Source organism: Scyliorhinus canicula, chromosome 6 (assembly GCF_902713615.1).
Source record: "Scyliorhinus canicula chromosome 6, sScyCan1.1, whole genome shotgun sequence".
NCBI lineage: Eukaryota > Metazoa > Chordata > Chondrichthyes > Carcharhiniformes > Scyliorhinidae > Scyliorhinus > Scyliorhinus canicula.
The window spans coordinates 182,526,831-182,545,864 of NC_052151.1; the positions used below are offsets into that span (position 1 = coordinate 182,526,831).

Genomic DNA, 19,034 nt, shown 5'->3' on the forward strand with positions numbered 1-19,034 from the left:
AAATCCCGCTCAAGCCGAACGCCACCCCTGTAATTCATGCACCACACCGGGTGCCGGCACCCCTCAAGGATTGTCTGAAGAAGCAATTACAGGACCTCCAAGACCAGGGCATCATATCAAAGGTCACAGAGCCAACAGACTGGGTCAGCTCCATGGTCTGCGTCAAGAAGCCATCAGGGGAGCTTCGAATCTGCATTGACCCCAAGGATCTAAACCGCAACAACATGCGGGAACATTACCCGATACCAAAACGTGAAGAGCGGACCAGTGAGATGGCTCATGCCAAATTCTTTACAAAGCTGGACGCCTCCAAGGGTTTTTGGCAAATACAGCTGGATGCGTCCAGTCGCAAGCTGTGCACGTTCGGTCGCTGCTGCTACAACCGGATGTCTTTTGGCATCGCTGCCTCAGAAATATTTCACCGCATCATGGAGCAGATGATGGAGGGCATCGAGGGGGTGCGAGTATACGTTGACGACGTAATTATCTGGTCCACAACTCCCCAGAATCGCTTGCCTCAAGAAGGTATTCCAGAGAATCCATGAACATGGCTCAACAGGGCCAAGTGCTCATTTGGTCAATCGGATATTAAGTTTCTAGGTGACCAATCTCGCAGCAGGGCGTGCGGCCAGACGCCGACAAGGTCTCGCTGATCAACGCCATGAAGACCACGGAGGACAAGAAGGCGGTCCTCCGCTCCCTCGGGATAGTCAACTCCCTCGGGAAATTCATTCCCAATATGGCATCCCACACCAGGGACCTCCGCCATCTTGTCAAGAAGTTGACGGAATTCCAGTGGCTGCCCACGCATGAAGAGGAATAGCTTGAGCTGAAAGCGAAGCTCACCACAGCCCCGGTTCTAGCGTTCTTCGACCCAACCAAGGACACCAAGATATCAACTGATGCAAGTTGGGGCGGTGCTCCTCCAGCGAGATGACTCCTTGTCCTGGGCTCCAGTGGCGTATGCCTCTAGGGCCATGATGCCCACTGAGCAACGGTACTCTCAGATTGAGAAGGAATGTCTGAGCCTCCTGACAGGGATAGTCAAGTTTCACGACTATATTTATGGCCTGCTAAATTTACGGTAGAAACGGACCAAAGGCCTCTAGTCCACATTATCCAGAAGGATTTAAATAACATTAGTCCACATTATCCAGAAGGATTTAAAAATACAGCAAATTCTTCTCAAGCTACGCCGCTACGACTTTGAACTTGTCTACGCGCCAGGCAAGAGCTCATCGTTGCAGATGCCCTTTCCAGGTCCATTACCACACCGTGTGAACAAACTGACTTCATCTGCCACATAGAAGCGCAAGTGCAATTGTGTGCCACCAACCTTCCGGCCTCTGACGAGCGGGTGGTCCAAATTCGTGAGGAAACAGCCAAGGATCCTCTGCTGCAGCGTGTGATGCAGCAACTTACCAATGGCTGGCAGAAGGGACAATGTCCCCAGTTTTACAATGTAAAGAACGACCTGACGGTGGTGGACAGCATCCTCCTGAAACTCGACAGGATCGTGATTCCTCAGAGCATGCGAGCTATGGTGCTCAGCCAACTCCATGAGGGTCACCTTGCTGATGAGTCACGGTGCAAGCAGAATGAAATAAAGAGACGCTAAGTCCAGACTCTGAGAAGCAAAGTTGCTGCAGCTATTTCCATCATCTGAAAATAACATTGGTAAATCTACTCCATCCAGACCGTCATAAGCAGAGTTGAGATGGCTTTATTTTTGGTGAAAACCATGCCCATGGGAAAGCAGGTTGGTTGTGCACTGCTATCCACTGAGGATCAGACTAAATCCTCATTTTTGTGAGGAAGACAGAGTTCTGAAGGATTTTGTGACTGAGATTGATGACATGTTTGCTGGACTATGTACCAAGCCATAGATTGTCAAGCCAATTTGTAAGGTTGTACCTGCCGTTTGATATGTTATTCATAGTTTATCGTCAGCCACAAATTGCCTGTTCACATTTAACTTGCGTTGATTCTGGGTTTTAGAGCAATAGGGAGAGCGAAGAGAGTTGCGATTGCAGTGTTTGAATCTTGTATGTTAACATTTCTTGTTTAAATTGTGGAATTTTCTTCCATTCTTTCAATAAATAACTGTGATTTTGGATTTTTTGTAATGTCACTGGCCTTGACCGAGATCATACCTATTGGAAAGCAGAAGAATTGCTGTGACTTTTCTGCAAAAGCAAGATTTATAGCTGAGTAATTTGCAACAATTAAACAGGGTTATGGTTCACAGCATCTTCAGCTTTTCTGCTGGAGTTAAAAGCAGGGGCTAAAAAAGCAAAAATAATTGAGGCAATAGCCACAGAATTTGGAATTGAAAGAAGGAAAAGCTAATCTATATAGCAATCCTGCCGAGTTGGCTAGAATTCAGGTGCACGTTAAACAACTCGCATTAAAATTCCAAAGGGACGAAAGTGAAAAGCAAAAACTCAAAAGAGAATAAGTAAAGAAAAAAACCCCAAACTTGAAAGAGAAGAGAAACAATAGCTCGAACTTGAAAGGAAAGCAAAAACTCAAATTCAGAAGAGAAACAAAAACTTGAACGTTAGAAGGGAAAAGAAAAGAGAAAGTCAAAGTCTTGAGATTGAGCCCCAGAAAGAGGTTGGTAAGGGAAGAAAGAGAGAATTTCAAAGGGAGGAAGAAATCAGACTGTATGAACAGGCTAAAGTAAAGCTTCGGGCTATGTGGTGAAAGAGGACTAATAGTCACACTCCGAGTTTTGATTTAACAGAGATGGGTATAATATACCAGAGGCAGCTAGAGGACAGTAGATCTCCATTTGTAAACTCAGGAATACTAAAAGAGTAGAAAGTTTGGGAAAAATTTGGCTCTTGGGAGAAGTCAGAAGCTGTTTCAGTGAATAAAAATGCTAGTATAGAGGATAAAAGTGATGTAGAGAAAGCAGAATTAGATATAGCTTTTGGAGAGCAAGGGATATGGGGACAAGGTGGGATCAGGGTATTGAACTTAATGATCAGCCATGGTCATAATGAATGGCAGGACAGGCTCGAAGGGCCAAATGACCCTTCTTCTGCTTCTATTTTCTATGTTTCTAGGTTTCATTGGTATAAGGTGAATCATCCAAAAGCGAATTGCTGGAAGTTAGAAATTAAATCAGTGGCAGTAATAGTGAATCTGAGGGAGTCTTCCAAAAGAACTGTATGACTGAAGGAAATGGGTGATAAAAGCAGCAACACGGTTACCTCGGCACCAAGGACCCAGGTTCGATTCCGGCCCCGGGTCACTGTCCGTGTGGAGTTTGCACATTCTCTCCCTGTCTGCGGGGTCTCATCCCCACAATTCAATGATGTTCAGGGTAAGAGGATGGGTGATGCTAAATTGCCCCTTAATAAGCAAATAAACAAACAAATAAATAAATAAAAATAACACAGTTGCTTACTCAAGTGGTGGCTATGGCTCAGGATAGTCAAGGTGATTCTTCCCTGGGTATTGTATGAAGTGAATCAGGTTACTGAAGATTATAGAGGTTTTGACTCAGAGGGTGACATATTCTCTTTTATACCAACAAAACAAGTATAAAAAAAAAAGATACTGGGGCAGTTCAGAACTGATGGTGGCTGATGTGATTTGCTTTCCAGGTGGTTCAATGGACAATAAAGTATTGATAGGACGTATTCATGGAGATATGAACCCTGGCAGCACGGTAGCATGGTGGTTAGCATAAATGCTTCACAGCTCCAGGGTCCCAGGTTCGATTCCCGGCTGGGTCACTGTCTGTGTGGAGTCTGCACGTCCTCCCCGTGTCTGCGTGAATTTCCTCCGGGTGCTCCGGTTTCCTCCCACAGTCCAAAGATGTGCGGGTTAGGTGGATTGGCCGTGCTAAATTGCCCGTAGTGTCCTAAAAAGTAAGGTTAAGGGGGGGTTGTTGGGTTACGGGTATAGGGTGGATACGTGGGTTTGAGTAGGGTGATCATTGCTCGGCACAACATCGAGGGCCGAAGGGCCTGTTCTGTGCTGTACTGTTCTATGTTCTATGTTCTCTTATATAAAGTTAATTTACAAAGTGACTTTATGAACAAAACTGTTACTGTGGGAGTTGTTTCTACTTTACCTATTGAAGGTTAAATTTTATACTGGGTAATGATGTGGCAGATTGGTGGGTATTAGCATCTTTGGGAGAGCCTGTTGAAATGAAAGAAACAGATTTTACAGGAGCAACAAATTGAATTGTTCTGAGAATATGTGGTGACTAGGGCTCAGGCACCGGATCAATTAAAGTCAGTTGAGATGGAGGATAATTCAGGTGATGAATTAGATGGGATTTTTTTCAGCATTTTGAATGAGATTAAAGACTGACAATAGAGAGACAGAATTACTTGGCGAGCTTTCTTGATTGAAGCTCAGAAGGCAGATCCTGTTTTGCGGGGACTGTCTCAGATGGCAAATACTGAGGAGGAATCAGGAAAGGTTACTGAATGTTATTATCTGAAAAAATAATTGGAGAACTCCTCGGAGATCAGCGGGCAAAGAAAAAGATAGTAATCAATTGAATTGTTGTCCCTCCTAGCTATTGCAGGGAAATTTTAAGAATTGCCCAAGAAATTTCAATGGCAGGTCACTCAGGAATAAGAGAGACTCCGGATCAAATAATGAAGTATCTTTATTGCCAGGATTGCATGGAGACATCTCCATGCAAGACATGTCACGTGTCAACTGGTTGGGAACCCCCAGCCGTTGATTAAGCCAGCTCCACCGATCCTGACACCCACTTTCAATCAGTAGGGTTAAAGTGGATTATATGGGGTGTTGCTGATTTTGCTAAGTGTGCTTTACACTTAATTGCTCTGTTTTATAACCTTTGCTCTAGAGTCGCCAGGTATCTATGATACCACCACAAGGTTCAAGTTCAAGTGCTGATCAATAACTCAATACACGAGTTAGTAAGGTTCAAATCAAAACACATTTATTATATACAGTCAATCGCTACTCATGCATAAAATACTACTCACTAGACTATTTCTAACACTAACAGGCCAATACATAGCTTTGGAAAAGGGACCCACTAGGTCAGGGAACAATGGCTCCTCGTTCGATCCTGAGTCTGCAGGCTTCCAGCTGGTATAGACTAATGGTTAGGAGCGCCTATCTCGTAGCGTGCGTTGACTGGACACTTACTTGGTTGGTGCAGCTGCTAGGCAAGTCCCTCCAAGTTGAGAGTCACGGTCAAGAGTTCTTTGAGAGCTGCCAAGAACGAACTGAACTTGGGGACTCTATTTTATAGTCCCCAGGGACTTTGTGCCCTTTTGGGCGGACCCTGTATCTGGTTCCAATTGATTGGACCATGTTCCAATCAATTGATTTGATTTCCCCAATACTAGGGCTGTTCCCTGATCACTGGGCGGTTCCTAAGTGTCCGTTGGCCTTTCTTTGTCTTGGCTCCTGCTGGCGCCGAGGAGTCTGGCTTGGCCTCGATTATTTTAACTCTTTCAATTGTTCCCGGGGATCGCTCATCAATATGTAAATGGTCGTCAGTTTCAGTGCTGTCTGGGTTTCTGCAAGTTCTAATATACAGGAGATTTTGCACCTGCTTGTTTTCCTGCATTTGGCCATTTCTCCCTGCATTCTTAGCGGATCTCCCATTTTAAAGTCGGGAAGTGGCCAACCCAGGTGGCTACAGGGGCCTGTGTTCAAAACCCAAATAGGGCATCAATACCTTTGAACTATCATGGATTTATCTAATCAATTCCCAGAGGCTTAAGAAAAACTACTGCAAACGTGGCAATCAAAGGCTAATGCAGTTTTTCACCAGGTATGAGTTTCCCAGAGAGGATCAGTCTGCTCAGGCATCAAATTTCATGTCACAAATATTTTGGGAGAGAAAGTTTAGCTTGGGCAAAAACGCAGATTAAATCATCTGTATACCGCCAACAGTCTCGGGGACATTGGGAAGATGAACTTTAAAAACTATGATTCAAACTTGAAATCCTGAGGCCTGGGGTAAGGGAATTTAACTTTTATTAATTGCCATTAGAGTTGCACTTAATGAGACAATTGGTTTCAGCCAATTTGAGTTGTGGACATGAAGTAATGGGACTACTTAAATTTATTCAAGAAGAAGTTATGGCCCCCTCTGGAAGAAGAAACTACTCGGGTGAACTGCTGGAAGCTAGGTTTAGTGGACTATATTATGTTAAAAGGAGACCAAATGACCTAAACTATATAATTAGTATCCCGACCAGAAGGGAGCAAGTGTGTCATATAAATATGCTGAAACAGTAATATGATGGGGAAACCAGTCAACCACTGAGTGTACACCCAGTATGAAAATGGTAACATGAATACACTTGAGAGTTCAAACAATAAGTTAGAGATTGAAAATTCTCAGATCAAACCCCTAGTACGGAGGTGTTTAAAAAAAAAAAAATGAAAATGAAAATCGCTTATTGTCACGAGTAGGCTTCAATGAAGTTACTGTGAAAAGCCCCTAGTCGCCACATTCCGGCGCCTGTCCGGGGAGGCTGGTACGGGAATCGAACCGTGCTGCTGGCCTGCTTGGTCTGCTTTAAAAGCCAGCGATTTAGCCTGGTGAGCTAAACCAGCCCCTGTTTGAGGTTTGACACCATTTTCCAGAGATGTCTGATGTTGATCGGGGAAATGCTACACCCAGAAAACAAAATCCTTAATGACTCAATCCTGGAAACTTGGCTCAAGTCAGAGGAAATCTAAATTTAAGCAGGGCAATAATGTCATTGAACCAAGTCAAATTAGGTGGAGTTCTCCAGTCGTCCTGATTGATCACCAAGATTCTGCATTGATTACAGGAAAGTTAATGCTGTAACAAAAACTGATTCTTTTCCAAAATTCCCTGACTTGATAGAGTTGGAAATTCAGACTTTGATCGATTTGCTAAAAGGTTTTTGGAAAGTTGCACCGAGATCAAGCCAAAGAAATCTCTGTTTTCAGGACCCCAGCACGGTCTTGCCATTTGGAGCAAAGTAATTGCCAGATTCCCTCACAGTTGTGTTGTGCATGCTATTGGGAAGAACATCTGGAACACCCAAGTGCATATCTTGAGAAACTACCAAAAGCTTTCTTGGTGGAGTTAATATGGTGGAGTTAATAGGCCACGGCCAAAGTCACCTATTTGGAGCATGTTGTGGGGCAAGGTCGAGTGTTGCAGAGTGAAGCTAAAGTTCCAGAATTTATTGGCCTTCCTGTCCCTCAGCAAAGTGGGCAATACTATAGTTCCAGGCATTTTTGGGGTTTACAGGAAATTTGTCCCGAACAAACCTATTGAAGAAATATGTAAAAACTAACTGGCCAGAGTTTTGTCAGACATTTTGGGAAGAGGGTAAAAGCTGCATTAATAAATGGAATTTCAATAAACCATTCAAAATAGCTATTGATGATTGTGATGTAGGGCTAGGAGTGGTGTTGCTACAAGATGATGGTGCTGGCCGTGGGCGGTACGGTAGCACAGTGGTTAGCACTGTTGCTTCAGAGCTTCAGGGTCCCAGGGTCGATTCCGGCTTGGGTCACTGTCTGTCTGGTGTCTGCACGTTCTCCCTGTGTCTGCGTGGGTTTCCTCCGGGTGCTCCGGTTTCCACCCACTAGTCCTGAAAGACGCGCTTGTTTGTTATGTAATTTGGACATTCTGAATTCTCCCTCAGTGTACCCGAACAGGCGCCGGAATGTGGTGACTAGGGGCTTTTCACAGTAACTTCATTGCAGTGTTAATGTAAGCCTACTTGTGACAATAAAGATTATTATGTACAGAGTGTCCAGTCGATTATTTCTCATTAAATCCTCATACAGATTGGTGAAAATACTCCACAATTGAGAAGGAAATGTTTGTCTTGTCTTGGCTCTGTAACTATTCAAAGTATGTTTGGATAATTAGGAAAGGCATTAATTTACAGTGATCACGATCCACTGGTGTTTTTGGAGAGGTCCTGCACAAAAACATCTGCCGTTGTTTTGCTAGATGCTGCAGCCCTTCAACCTAATAACTGAGCATGTTTGCCAGGAAAAACAAATGCAATTGCTGATGTTCTGTCCAGAGTTTAGATAAAGGTGTAAGAGCAGAAGTAGGCTGTGAGTTATGAGAATTCCCTGATGGTTGAATCCTGCCAATCCAAATTGTCGCATTTGGTTTCTCTTTGGTTAAGCCTTGGTAATTGTGCTGGTTTAGCTCACTGGGCTAAATCGCTGGCTTTTCAAGCAGGCCAGCAGCACGGTTCGATTCCCGTACCAGCCTCCCCGGACAGGCGCCAGAATGTGGCGACTAGGGGCTTTTCACAGTAACTTCATTGAAGCCTACTCATGACAATAAGCGATTTTCATTTTTCATTTCATATATATGAGATTGCCAGAAGTAAAAGGTTTTCCCGTTCATTATGTGATGAGCTATTTGTTAAAATGTTCAAGATGATAAGAGTTTGCGATATTTCAAAAACTGTTGTAAAGAAAACTCTCTGATAGTAAGGCTCCCTTTTTCCAAAGGGGAGGAAGTATGATAGAATCCATAGTTTCAAAGCTTGTGTGACATTACATTAACCCTTGTAGTTCTTTACATTTATGATGATGTCTAAATCAACCACTAGAGGGAGCTAGATGTACAACTATATAAGGCATTGATGCTAAGCCTTGTGGGGAGAGGTTGAGGAGAAAGCGAGAGTACAGACTGAAGGAAAGATAGTGTGAGTGAGAGCAGACCATAGTTAATGTAATAGTGTAGAGATTAGTAGTAGATGAGTGCAGATTATATGTTTATTATCAACTATGTACTATATAGGAGTAAGTGTCAAACAATTAAGTAGTGTTAATAAATTTATAGCTTTGTACAATTTAAAGCTATTTTGTGGTCTTTGTGAACACTATGCCAACAGATAGCACCACGGCATGTATTTTTGAGATGGACCTTAATTGAAAGAGGAAACCAAAAAGCAAAACTGATGAAGGAAGCTAAAGGACAAAATTTTCTGTTGCTGGGGCGGGTGTACACCTGACCAGTGTTGCTAATTTGTAAAGTGTGCTTTACACTTAATTTGCTCTGTTTAATCACCTTGCTCTAGAGTCGCCAGGTATCTTTATGATACCACCACGAGGTTCAATTTCAAGTGCTGATCAATAACTCAATACACCAGTTAGTAAGTTTCAAATCAAAACACATTTATTATATACACAGTCATGCATAAAATACTACTCACTAGACTATCTCTAACACTAAAAGGCCAATACATAGCTTTGGAAACTGGCCCACCAGGTCAGGGGAACAAATGGCCTTTTGTTTGATTCGGAGTCTGCAGGCTTCCAGCTGGTATAGACTAATGGTTAGGAGTGCCTATCTCGTAGCGTGCGTTGACTGGACAGTTATTTGGTTGGTGCAGCTGCTAGGCAATTCTCTCCGAGTTGAGAGTCCCGGTCAAGAGTTCTTTGAGAGCTGCCAAGAAGACTGAACTGAACTTGGGGACTCTGTTTTATAGTCCCCAGGGTCTTCACGCCCTTTTGGGGGGACCCCGTACCTGGTTCCGATTGATTGGACTAAATTCCAATCGCTTCTATCGATTTCTCCAATACTGGAGCTGTTCCCTGATCGCTGGCCGGTTCCTATGTGTCCGTTGGCCTTCCTTTGTCTTGGCTCCTGCTGGTGCCGAGGAGTCTGGCTTGGCCTCGATTATCTTAACTGTTTCAATTGTTCCCGGGATTCGCTCATCAATATGTAGATGGTCGTCAGCTTCAGTGCTGTCTGGGTTTCTGCAACTTCTAATATACAGGAAACTTTGCACCTGCTTGTTTTCCTGTCCTTGGCCATTTCTCCCTGCATTCTTAGATAATCTCCATTTTGAAGTCGGGAAGTAGCCAACCCAGGTGGCTACACTAGAAATCGTGTGAAATTGCACAAAGAGGTTGGATGCACATGCTAATGCCATCGCGCATTTCCAATATTTTGGTCGGCAGTCGGGCGTGAGAGTTGGAAACACGCCTGCCGACAATCGAGCAGGCAAGGGCCAATTGAACTCAATTGTACGCGGCCCGCCTGCTCTGACGGCTGGCAGGAGGGTCGATTGACCAGGGCGGCCTTCACACTTTAGCTTCAACCTTGATCCAGGGTGGAATGAAATGTCGGGGCTGAAATAACATTTCAAAAGGTGCCTGGGGGCTGAAGCTTGTATTTGAATGTTGTGCCTAGATATTCTTCGCGTAGTTTTTCCTTGAGGATTTATTTTGTGCAGCTCCCTGAGACAGCTCCAGTGGCTGTCCCCCTGAGGGAGCCCATTAGTAACCCCAGCCCATACCCGCCCTCTTCCCAGCGCCCCCCCCCCCCCCCCCCCCCCCCCCCTCTTCCTGCCCTCCCCGGCAGAGCTCAGCCTTCACACTAGTTGCCTGTTAGTTGGCCAGTCAGCGTTAAATTATGTTTCAGGGTACCACGAGCACATTTTGCATCCACTTACAGGCCTGTTGAGTGTGTGTGTGCCCACGATGAAAAATTCAGGCCTAAGACATAAACTGATTGGAACTATATTAAAGACTATATTAAATTTAAATTAAAGCGGGTAAGAAAAATGTGATGTGTATATATACAATTGTTTATAAATGAGAAATGCCAAGATTATTTAAAAAAAGACTGTATTAAATTGTAATCTAGACAACGCCATCAGAGCTCAGTAGATACAGTACAGACAGGCTGAAGAAGCCAAAGATTAGATCCAGAAGCTGAGTATGAGCAGAGATATAGCTGTTTCTCTTTCTTGGCGATGGCATTGGTGGATCCCTTTCATTAGTATATCGTTTTCCCTTTGCCGCCTACCCGTTGTCTTCCAAACCCTTTCTAGAAAGCTATTGGTCGCAGAATGATTCAAGAAAACATATCCTGTCTTTGTTTAGCATCTTTTTCACCAAATAATTTGAAACACCTCCGCTCTTTAGCCAGATTGTTGTTCTGATGACTCCTCTCCTCTTTTGGCTCCTCTGATGACTCATCCCACCTACTCCCACCCCACCCGCATGAGCAACCAGTGAGAGTCTTGGATCATTCGGACCTGGGCATTCAATTTTAGACATACAAGGGGTCAATTTGAACAACAACTTGCATCTAAACAGTACTTTTAACGCAGCAGAACATCCTAAGACACTGCAAGAATGTTATCAAATCAAATCTGCCACCAAGACACAGATATTTAAAATTTGGTCAAATAGAATTTCGGAGCTTGGGTCTAGACGTCCTCCCAATACTTTAGGAAAAGTCACAAAGGCCATTTTAATCAACAAATACACACCTCACAGAAGTTGAATATCTAACTTTTATTTGTTTGGATATGGAATCACATCACCAATCCCACTGAGGCCTCCAGTCTAATGGCACTGGGAAGGTCCTTTCAGTCTTATCTCAATCATTGGGCTTTACTGTTACTGTGCAGATAATAAGCATTTGGTTTTAGTTATCAAATCTGTACATGTATTGTATACAATAGCTCTTAGACTGCAGCTTCAAATAAATATTTAAGCCAAAAGCCCTCATTGGGTCTGTCATTATGAATGGGTGTGTCTTAAATATTGCCCAATGGAAACCGTACGTATTAGACAAGATGCTGTGATTTTGGCCTTGGGGTGTGGCTGATAGAAGTTGGACAGGATGTGCTGTCCATTCCTTGGTGCTGAGGGCTGTGATGCTCTAACCATGTGGTGTAGGTCCAGAGCCCCAATGACGTCAAGACTGGGTCAGGGTGGTCTTCCGGGGGGGAACATCATGAAGTGGATGGGTTTTCAACAAAGATTTGGCAGTTATTCGACCGGCGACATTCCAAGCGGATGACCAGATTTTACTGAATTCAGTTTCACAAAATTGTGGGATTTGTCTGCCCTTCTTCCTGGTTGCTGGTTCAGTTTCGTAGCCACTGACCTCCTGTACCAATTCTTTTCTACTGGAAACAATGTCCGGTTCCGTGGATGTTGGTCACCCTCTTGTACCTCCTCAATTGGGCCTAATGCAACCTTGGTACCACATCATCAAATGCTGCAGGGGTCTTTGCTGAGCTCGATACTGCCCCTGTTTTAAGACCCACGTCCAGCAGGTAGGTTGGTGAATGGTGATCCAGAGATAGAACGGAGGTTGATTTCCCCAGCACACCTACCATCGTCAAAAACCACCCATTGCGTTTGCTGCCCATGAGGTTGTACTGTGAGTTTACATAATAGTCACTACTTTTCACTCGCAGCATAGAAAGAGAGCATTTACCCCATTGTGCCTACTCTGAAACGAGGGGGCGGTGGGTGGAAGGGGAGGGAGAAATCTGGAATTGTGAACGTGGATATCTTGCATTTCAATTTTTGTGTCTCTCAGAGCAAAAACCATGTCACGTGGCAAAGTAATTAATCAGTTGTAAAGCAATTTGCAATGTCAGTGACATGAGGTGAGGGGCAGTCTGAATTCAAGCTTTCTCGTCCTCTCCCTTAAATAAGGCCAGGTTCGGTCTGCCTGTGCCGGTCTGACAGCATCTCGGCACAGACTGAGGGTGGACACCTCTCTGACTCATGTGCTTCTGCTATTAAATGGACAAGCTTGCTATTCAATCAATTTATTGATCTTTTTTCCAAAATACATTATGCATACTTATTTTTATAAAGAAGGAGATTTATTTATTTTGAACATTTTTTTAAAATTTAGAGTCCCAATTATTTTTTTTCCAATTAAAGGGCAATTTAGTGTAGCCAATCCACCTACCCTGCACATCTTTGGGTTGTGGGGCGAAACCCACGCAGACCCAGGGAGAATGTGCAAACTCCACACGGTCAGTGACCCGGGGCCAGGATCGGACCCAGGTCCTCGATGCCATGAGGCAACAATGTTAACCAGGAAAGATAGATTTATCTTGTAGAAAAGAAATGGATGAATTTCTGTTGGGAAAGAGAACACCATGTTTGGGGCCTGAAATCTCAGTTTGGCTAGAGGTGAATCCAAAGAAAGACTTGGCACCTTTCCCAACCTCAGGATGTCCCAACGTGCTTTACAGTTGGAAGTGTCTTTTTGAAGTGTAGTCACAGTTGTAATGTAGGAAACCCACGCAGACACAGGAAGAATGTGCAGACTCCGCATAGACAGTGACTCAGCGGGGAATCGAACCTGGGACCCTGGCGCTGTGAAGCCACAGTGCTAGCCACATATGCTGCCGTGCTGTAGGTGGTCTCAATGGTTACTCCGCATGAACAAGGGGCAATTTGGGGTTGTGGTCTGGTTTCTGAGGTTAGTGCATGAATTCTGCCCATGCTGCCCCCCACAACGGGTTTCAACAAACCAGCTCCCTACCAAGCCTTACCCAGGAGGCAGAATGTAAGCTGGCCCACCTTTCTCAGCTGGATAGGGGGTGAGGTGCTGCTTGTGGGCACTTTTCAGCTGTACCATTCCCAACGTTCTGGGGGTGGAGCCGAGAGCAGCCAACGATCCCACTCTGCAAGGATCTGGCTCCTTCAAGAATTTTCGGACCAGGATAAGGAACTGGATGGGCGGTTTGGAAAAGTAGGTCCAAATAGACCAGTGGGAATATGCTGCCCAAACATGAATGCCCTTAACAAAACTTCACACCTATGTGCCTCTAAAAGTCTGGTATCTACAAGAAAACCTGAAAATGTGGAACAAGGCCTATCCCATTTACTGGGCAGGTGGATAGGTTGAAGCTTGCCTTATAAACAGTAAGTAGATATTGAGCAGCTGTACAGTGTCTATAGTCTCACTAGCCAACCAGGGTAGGTTGGGGAAAGCATGGATTTTTTTTTCAGTTACGTGGCTGTGAATTGAATTCTTGACAGATGTTATGCACAATCCGGTGGACAAATTGATACAAGTTGTCGAACTCATCAACGAAGAAGGAATGGTCCTTGTCTGGATCTGTCGCAATGTACTCCAGTTCATCCATTGCTGCCCAAGCAATCCCGACAGCATATGCAATCACACCTGCAAAAGAGAGACTGCTGATTGAATTTATTACATAGAATTTATTTATTTTGTTATAAATTTAGAGTAGCCAATTATTTTTTTTCCCCGAAGTAAGGGCCAATTTAGTGTGACCAATCCACCTATCCTGCACATCTTTGGGTTGTGGGGGTGAGACCCACGCAGACACGGGTAGAATGTGTAAACTCCACACAGACGGTGACCCAGGGCCGGTCCAGCGCCGTGAGACAACAGTGCTAACCAGGGCAACACCGTGCCGCCCTCTCTTACATAGACTTTGACCACAAATAAACATGTCATTCAGCCCAACCCAATCCGGTCCATGCGAGCATTTATGCTCCACCTGAGCCTCCTCCTAGTTGACATCCTCTCACCCACTCAACATGTCCTTCTATTCCTCGCTCCCTCAAGTGTTTATCTAGCTTCTTAAATACATCTAAACTATTTGTGTTTCGATTTCTTGTGGTTCCACATTCTCACCACCGTGTGGGTAAAACAATTTCTCCTGAACTTTCTACTGGATCTGTTTGTGGATACCAGGGGTGGGATTCCCTCATCCCAAGCCGGGTGAGAGGATCGCCGGACCGGGTACGAATTAGGCAACACGGCTGCAGAGAATCGGCACCACTGGCGCTGGTGCGGTTGGCGCGGCGCCGGGCTACGCCCCCCCGCCCCCTCCCCCCCCCCTCCCCCAGCGATTCTCCACCTGGGATGGGCCGAGTGGCAGCCCAAAAAAGCCTGAGTCCCGCCGGCGCCGTTCACAACCGGTCTTACCCGGCGGGACCTCGGCATCCATCCTGTCTGGGGCGGCCTGGGGGGGGGGGGCAGCTTCCATTCCCCGGGGGGGGCCTCCACCGTGGCCTGGCCCGTGATCGGGGCCTACCAATCAGCGGGCCGGCCTCTCGTGGTGGGGCCTGCTTTGCTCCACGCTGGCCCCTGTAGCCCTACACCATATGATGGTAAAGGAGGCTCCCGCGCATGTGCACATTCACGCCAGTCACAGCGCGTATGCGCAGACCCGCGGCGCCCTTTTGACGCCGGTACCGGCAGCTGGAGCGGCATGGCTCGCTCCAGTGCCGTGCTGGCCTCCCATAGGGCAGAGGATCGCTTCACATAGCGGTCCAATGACGCCATCATTAACCTCTCCAGTCTTTATGACGGCGTCAACGTTCTGCCGTCACATGGGAGAATCCCACCCCCTATATTTGTGGCTCCTAGTTTTGGAATCCTCCACTTGTGTAGACATTTCTCTTAAGTCTATTCAAATCAAACTAATACTAAAACCCTCAATCAGGTCAACCTAGTCAATTTCCCAAATTTTGGGAAGGATTAAGGATGTAATAGGGTTGACTTATCCAGAATGAACCATCTCCCCAGTGTCCTCACCATGTCTCTGAGCAGCAAGGGCTGGAGCCCGAACATCATCGTAAGATCTTCCATCTGTGATGACAATCATGAGCTTCCTTTTGTTGGCTTTAGACTTGCTGAAGAGGTGCTTTAATGCATAGCTGATGGCCTCGCCAGTGCTTGTTCCGCCACTCCAGTACCTGATGTTCTTGATGGCAGTGGTTATCGCCTCCTTGGTGTTGTGCTGGTCAAAGCCAAACTCGAGTCTCTGCTCGTATGTATACTGCACAGCCCCGACCCGTGTTGCTGTGTCAGAGATCTCGAACGCCTGGCTGATGTTAGCCACAAACTGCAGTATCGTGTGGAAGTTGCCAGTGCCCACGCTGCTCGAGCCGTCCACCACAAAGCCGATATCAGCAGAGTTGAGGCAGGTTTTGCTGCAGGCCAGTCGCTCGGTGTCACATACCCTTTTCACCAGGGGCCCCACTGCCTGGTATAGCTTAAACCAGCTGGGCACACTGACAGAGAAGTAACCATTAGTCCTGCACACAGTCTGGAAGGAAAAGATGAGAGATTTAGAAATGGTATTGAACTGCATCATGACACAGTTCTGTCCACTCGCTTAATCTGCCTTTCCCTGTCCCAACTTAACTGTGCATCTACTCTTGGATATCCAACTGTATTGATTGATTGGTTCACATTGCGAGAAGCTGCGGGCCCCACCTATAGCCCTACATACTCAGACTGTATGATAAATGTCAGAACATCAACTGGACGTGGAGATGATTCCGCCGCACTTTAGATTTTCCGCAATCATTCTGCATACAGAATTTCACCTTGTCCACAAAGTCTGCCTCCACCATGTTCTGCCTCTCAGTCTGGTCCGCACCCTCCACGGTGATAAAGAAGATGTTGATGCCAGACTCTCGGGCGAGGCGAGCGGCTTCTTCAACCTTGTCCGTGGGCCAGCCATCGACCAGGATCACTACCACATTGGGGGCTCCTCCACGGTTCCCTTGCTCACTGGAAAAGAAGGTCCCAAGGGCATGATTGAGTGCTCTTCCTGCAAAGAGAATGAGAGAAGAGTACCTAATGACTTCCAGTTTCCACCATGCCATTTGCAATGCAATGCTCTGTTCACTATGACATAAATGATTGTTGCCTTGCACTGAAGCATAATCTAGAACTTCAGCTGAGTAAGTTAACATTGAGGTGGGACTGCTGAACTAATGGATGGAAGCTCAGTTTTGTATCTGTTCCAATCCACAGAAAATCTCTCTCTATATTATTTATAGAACATATATATATATTTTTTTAAAGTACTGATATTTTGTGCATTAAAGCTTGAACTCGGTTAGATACCGACTGAGAGGAATTGATGGGGGGAGGGGGGGGGGTGTATGGTGTGCTGGGAGAAGGCTTGTATAAAGCAAAATGCCTGCTCTTGTGCAGCACACAGACGTTGAGGTAATTTCCTCCAGTCTGGCTGTGCCATATTCCCTCAGTATTCCACCGGGTGTTCAATTCTATGTGGAGCTCCAATCACCAAATTAGATTCGAACCCTGAAAGCTAAGTAGTGAAAGAGTTGGCCGTGCACCAGTACTTTTGACAAAGTCAGTGTCCTGCGAACCAGCCTACGTTGCAGACATGCCGTGCTTTGTAAACCATGTGAGGTATTAGGGCAGGTGACCAAAAGAGTGGTCAAGGAGGTGGTTTTTAAACAGTGTCTTGATAGAGGATATAGAGGTTTAGAGAGGAAATTCCAAGGCACGGAGTCAGGACAGCTGAAGGCACAGGCAGAATGGTGGGGCAAAAGGTTTATCCCTGGCAGGAGAGAGTTCAGGGGATGTGGGTAAGAGTGTGCTTTCCACGTGAAGCCAAACATCTCGAAGACGGCAAATGAAGTTTGTTGTAATAAGGATGAATGTACCGTTGAAATCAAATGACAGAAGCCATTCATCGGTTTTTCGAAACCGTTATTGTTAAAACACAGTCACAATCATGGCTATTTAAAAGCAAATGAGTATTTTTTTTCCTTTTTAGTTTAGAGTGCCCAATTCTTTTTTTACAATTAAGGGTCAATTTAGTGTGGCCAATCCACCTGCCCTGCGCATCTTTGGGTTGTGGAAGTAAGACCCAGGCAGACTCGGGGAGAATGTGCAAACTCCACACGGGCAGTGTTCCCGAGCCGGGATCGAACCTGGGCCCTCGGCGCCGTGAGGCAGCAGTGCTAATCACTGTTCCACACTGCCGCCCTAAATTGCAAATGAGTATTAACAGATTGTTTTAACCACTGCTAACAGCTTTTCCCCGGGCTGAGAGATCTGTGAAAACTCCGACAATTATAAGGGAAAGGATTGGTGATGTGAACGTGTCAGTGAAGACATAGCACTTACCCACATTGGAGAGGCCACCTCTCTGTGGAATCTTTTCAATGGCAATTTTAAGATCTTGGGAGTTGCGGTAAGTCCGTAGGTTAAATTCTGTGCTCGCATTGTTCCTAGGATAAACAAAAGTCAATGCTCTTTAATATCTGGTAAATAAAGGTAAGAACTTGCATTTATCTAGCACCTTTCATGACCTCAGCACGTTACAAAGTGATCTTCCTCATTTGGCTTACATAAACGGGAGCTTCTGATTCTACTCACCCAAACTGAACGATGCCAATCAATGGGCCCGCTACTCCAATGTCAAGGACTTGAGCAATATTCATCAAAAACTTCTTTTGAATACCGAATCTTCGCCTTCCAATGCTCCAACTCCCATCCACCAGGAATGCAAGGTCAATTTTGCAATCTACAATGGCAAGAATAGTCTCTTATCCCAAGGCAGGACAACTGGTTTAAATTTCTTTCACTGAGATGTGGGCATTGATTTTCCACATCCCCTCCTGCAGTACCCTTATTATCGCTACATCAAAGATTTGGATAACAGTAAGAGAACATGCTGGAAATACTCGCAGAAGGTCAGGTGGCATCTGTGGAGACAGAGAAAGCATCAGAACTCAGGTGATCTTATCAAAACTTTTCAAACGTGAAAAGGAGTTGAGAGGGTCGATACGGAGAAACTATCTCCTCTGGCGGGGCAATCCAGCACAAAAGGGAGATCATCTCGAAGTTTGAACTGGGCCATTTAGGAGGGATCCACTGTAACCCAGTTCATCCAGTTTAGGTTTGTTCTTATTAGCGACCTGACAGAACTAAATGATTGCTAGGGCACTTCGGAGGGTAGTTAAGAGTCAACATGTCAGCGTTTGGTCTGGAGTCATGAATAGGCCAGACCAGTTGCGCAAAAAAGCGTGAGTAAATGCACAATAGGGCAGTCACAGGATTAAAAGTGGAGGCGAAGGTAGTGGTTAGACAATATAATCAGAGTCTGGAAATTGGTTTGGCAATGTTTAACCCCTGATCAAGGGCATTCCACATTTTTGGGGATGATTTTAAGTAATTTATTGCAGGTAGGTTTAAACCTCGGCTAAACACTGAACCTTGCACAGAGGTGTTCATAAATTAGTAACACAAACAGTTACTTCCAAGCCAGTGAGATCGCTATAAAACCAAGTAATTGGGATCCATTGAGGGCCGAAGGGCCTGTACTGCACTGTAATGTTCTATGTTCTATTACTGATGCCATCTCCGGAGGTTTCATCACATGACTTCCCTCCAACTGCTCCATCCCTGAGCTTCCGCCATTGGTTGTCCATCCTCATGATGCCTTGCTTTCTCACACCAATCAGAAAGTGATCATGGTTCAATTGGA

The 19,034-nt window shown here is 45.4% G+C and overlaps 1 protein-coding gene across 2 annotated transcripts in view; it reads right to left on the reverse strand.

Annotated features, from left to right (window-relative positions):
- Positions 1 to 11,261: 11,261 nt before the first annotated feature.
- vit (vitrin) overlaps positions 11,262 to 19,034 on the reverse strand; it is an 88,385-nt gene continuing 80,612 nt past the window's right edge. For both annotated transcript variants that reach the window (XM_038800588.1, XM_038800589.1), the window contains exons 15-19: positions 17,924 to 18,071; positions 17,672 to 17,775; positions 16,111 to 16,337; positions 15,314 to 15,827; positions 11,262 to 13,927 (exon numbers count right to left, since the gene is read on the reverse strand). In XM_038800588.1, the coding sequence (XP_038656516.1) occupies positions 13,749 to 13,927; positions 15,314 to 15,827; positions 16,111 to 16,337; positions 17,672 to 17,775; positions 17,924 to 18,071 (1,172 nt within the window). In that variant the 3' untranslated portion in view covers positions 11,262 to 13,748. The remainder of the gene's footprint in view (positions 13,928 to 15,313; positions 15,828 to 16,110; positions 16,338 to 17,671; positions 17,776 to 17,923; positions 18,072 to 19,034) is intronic.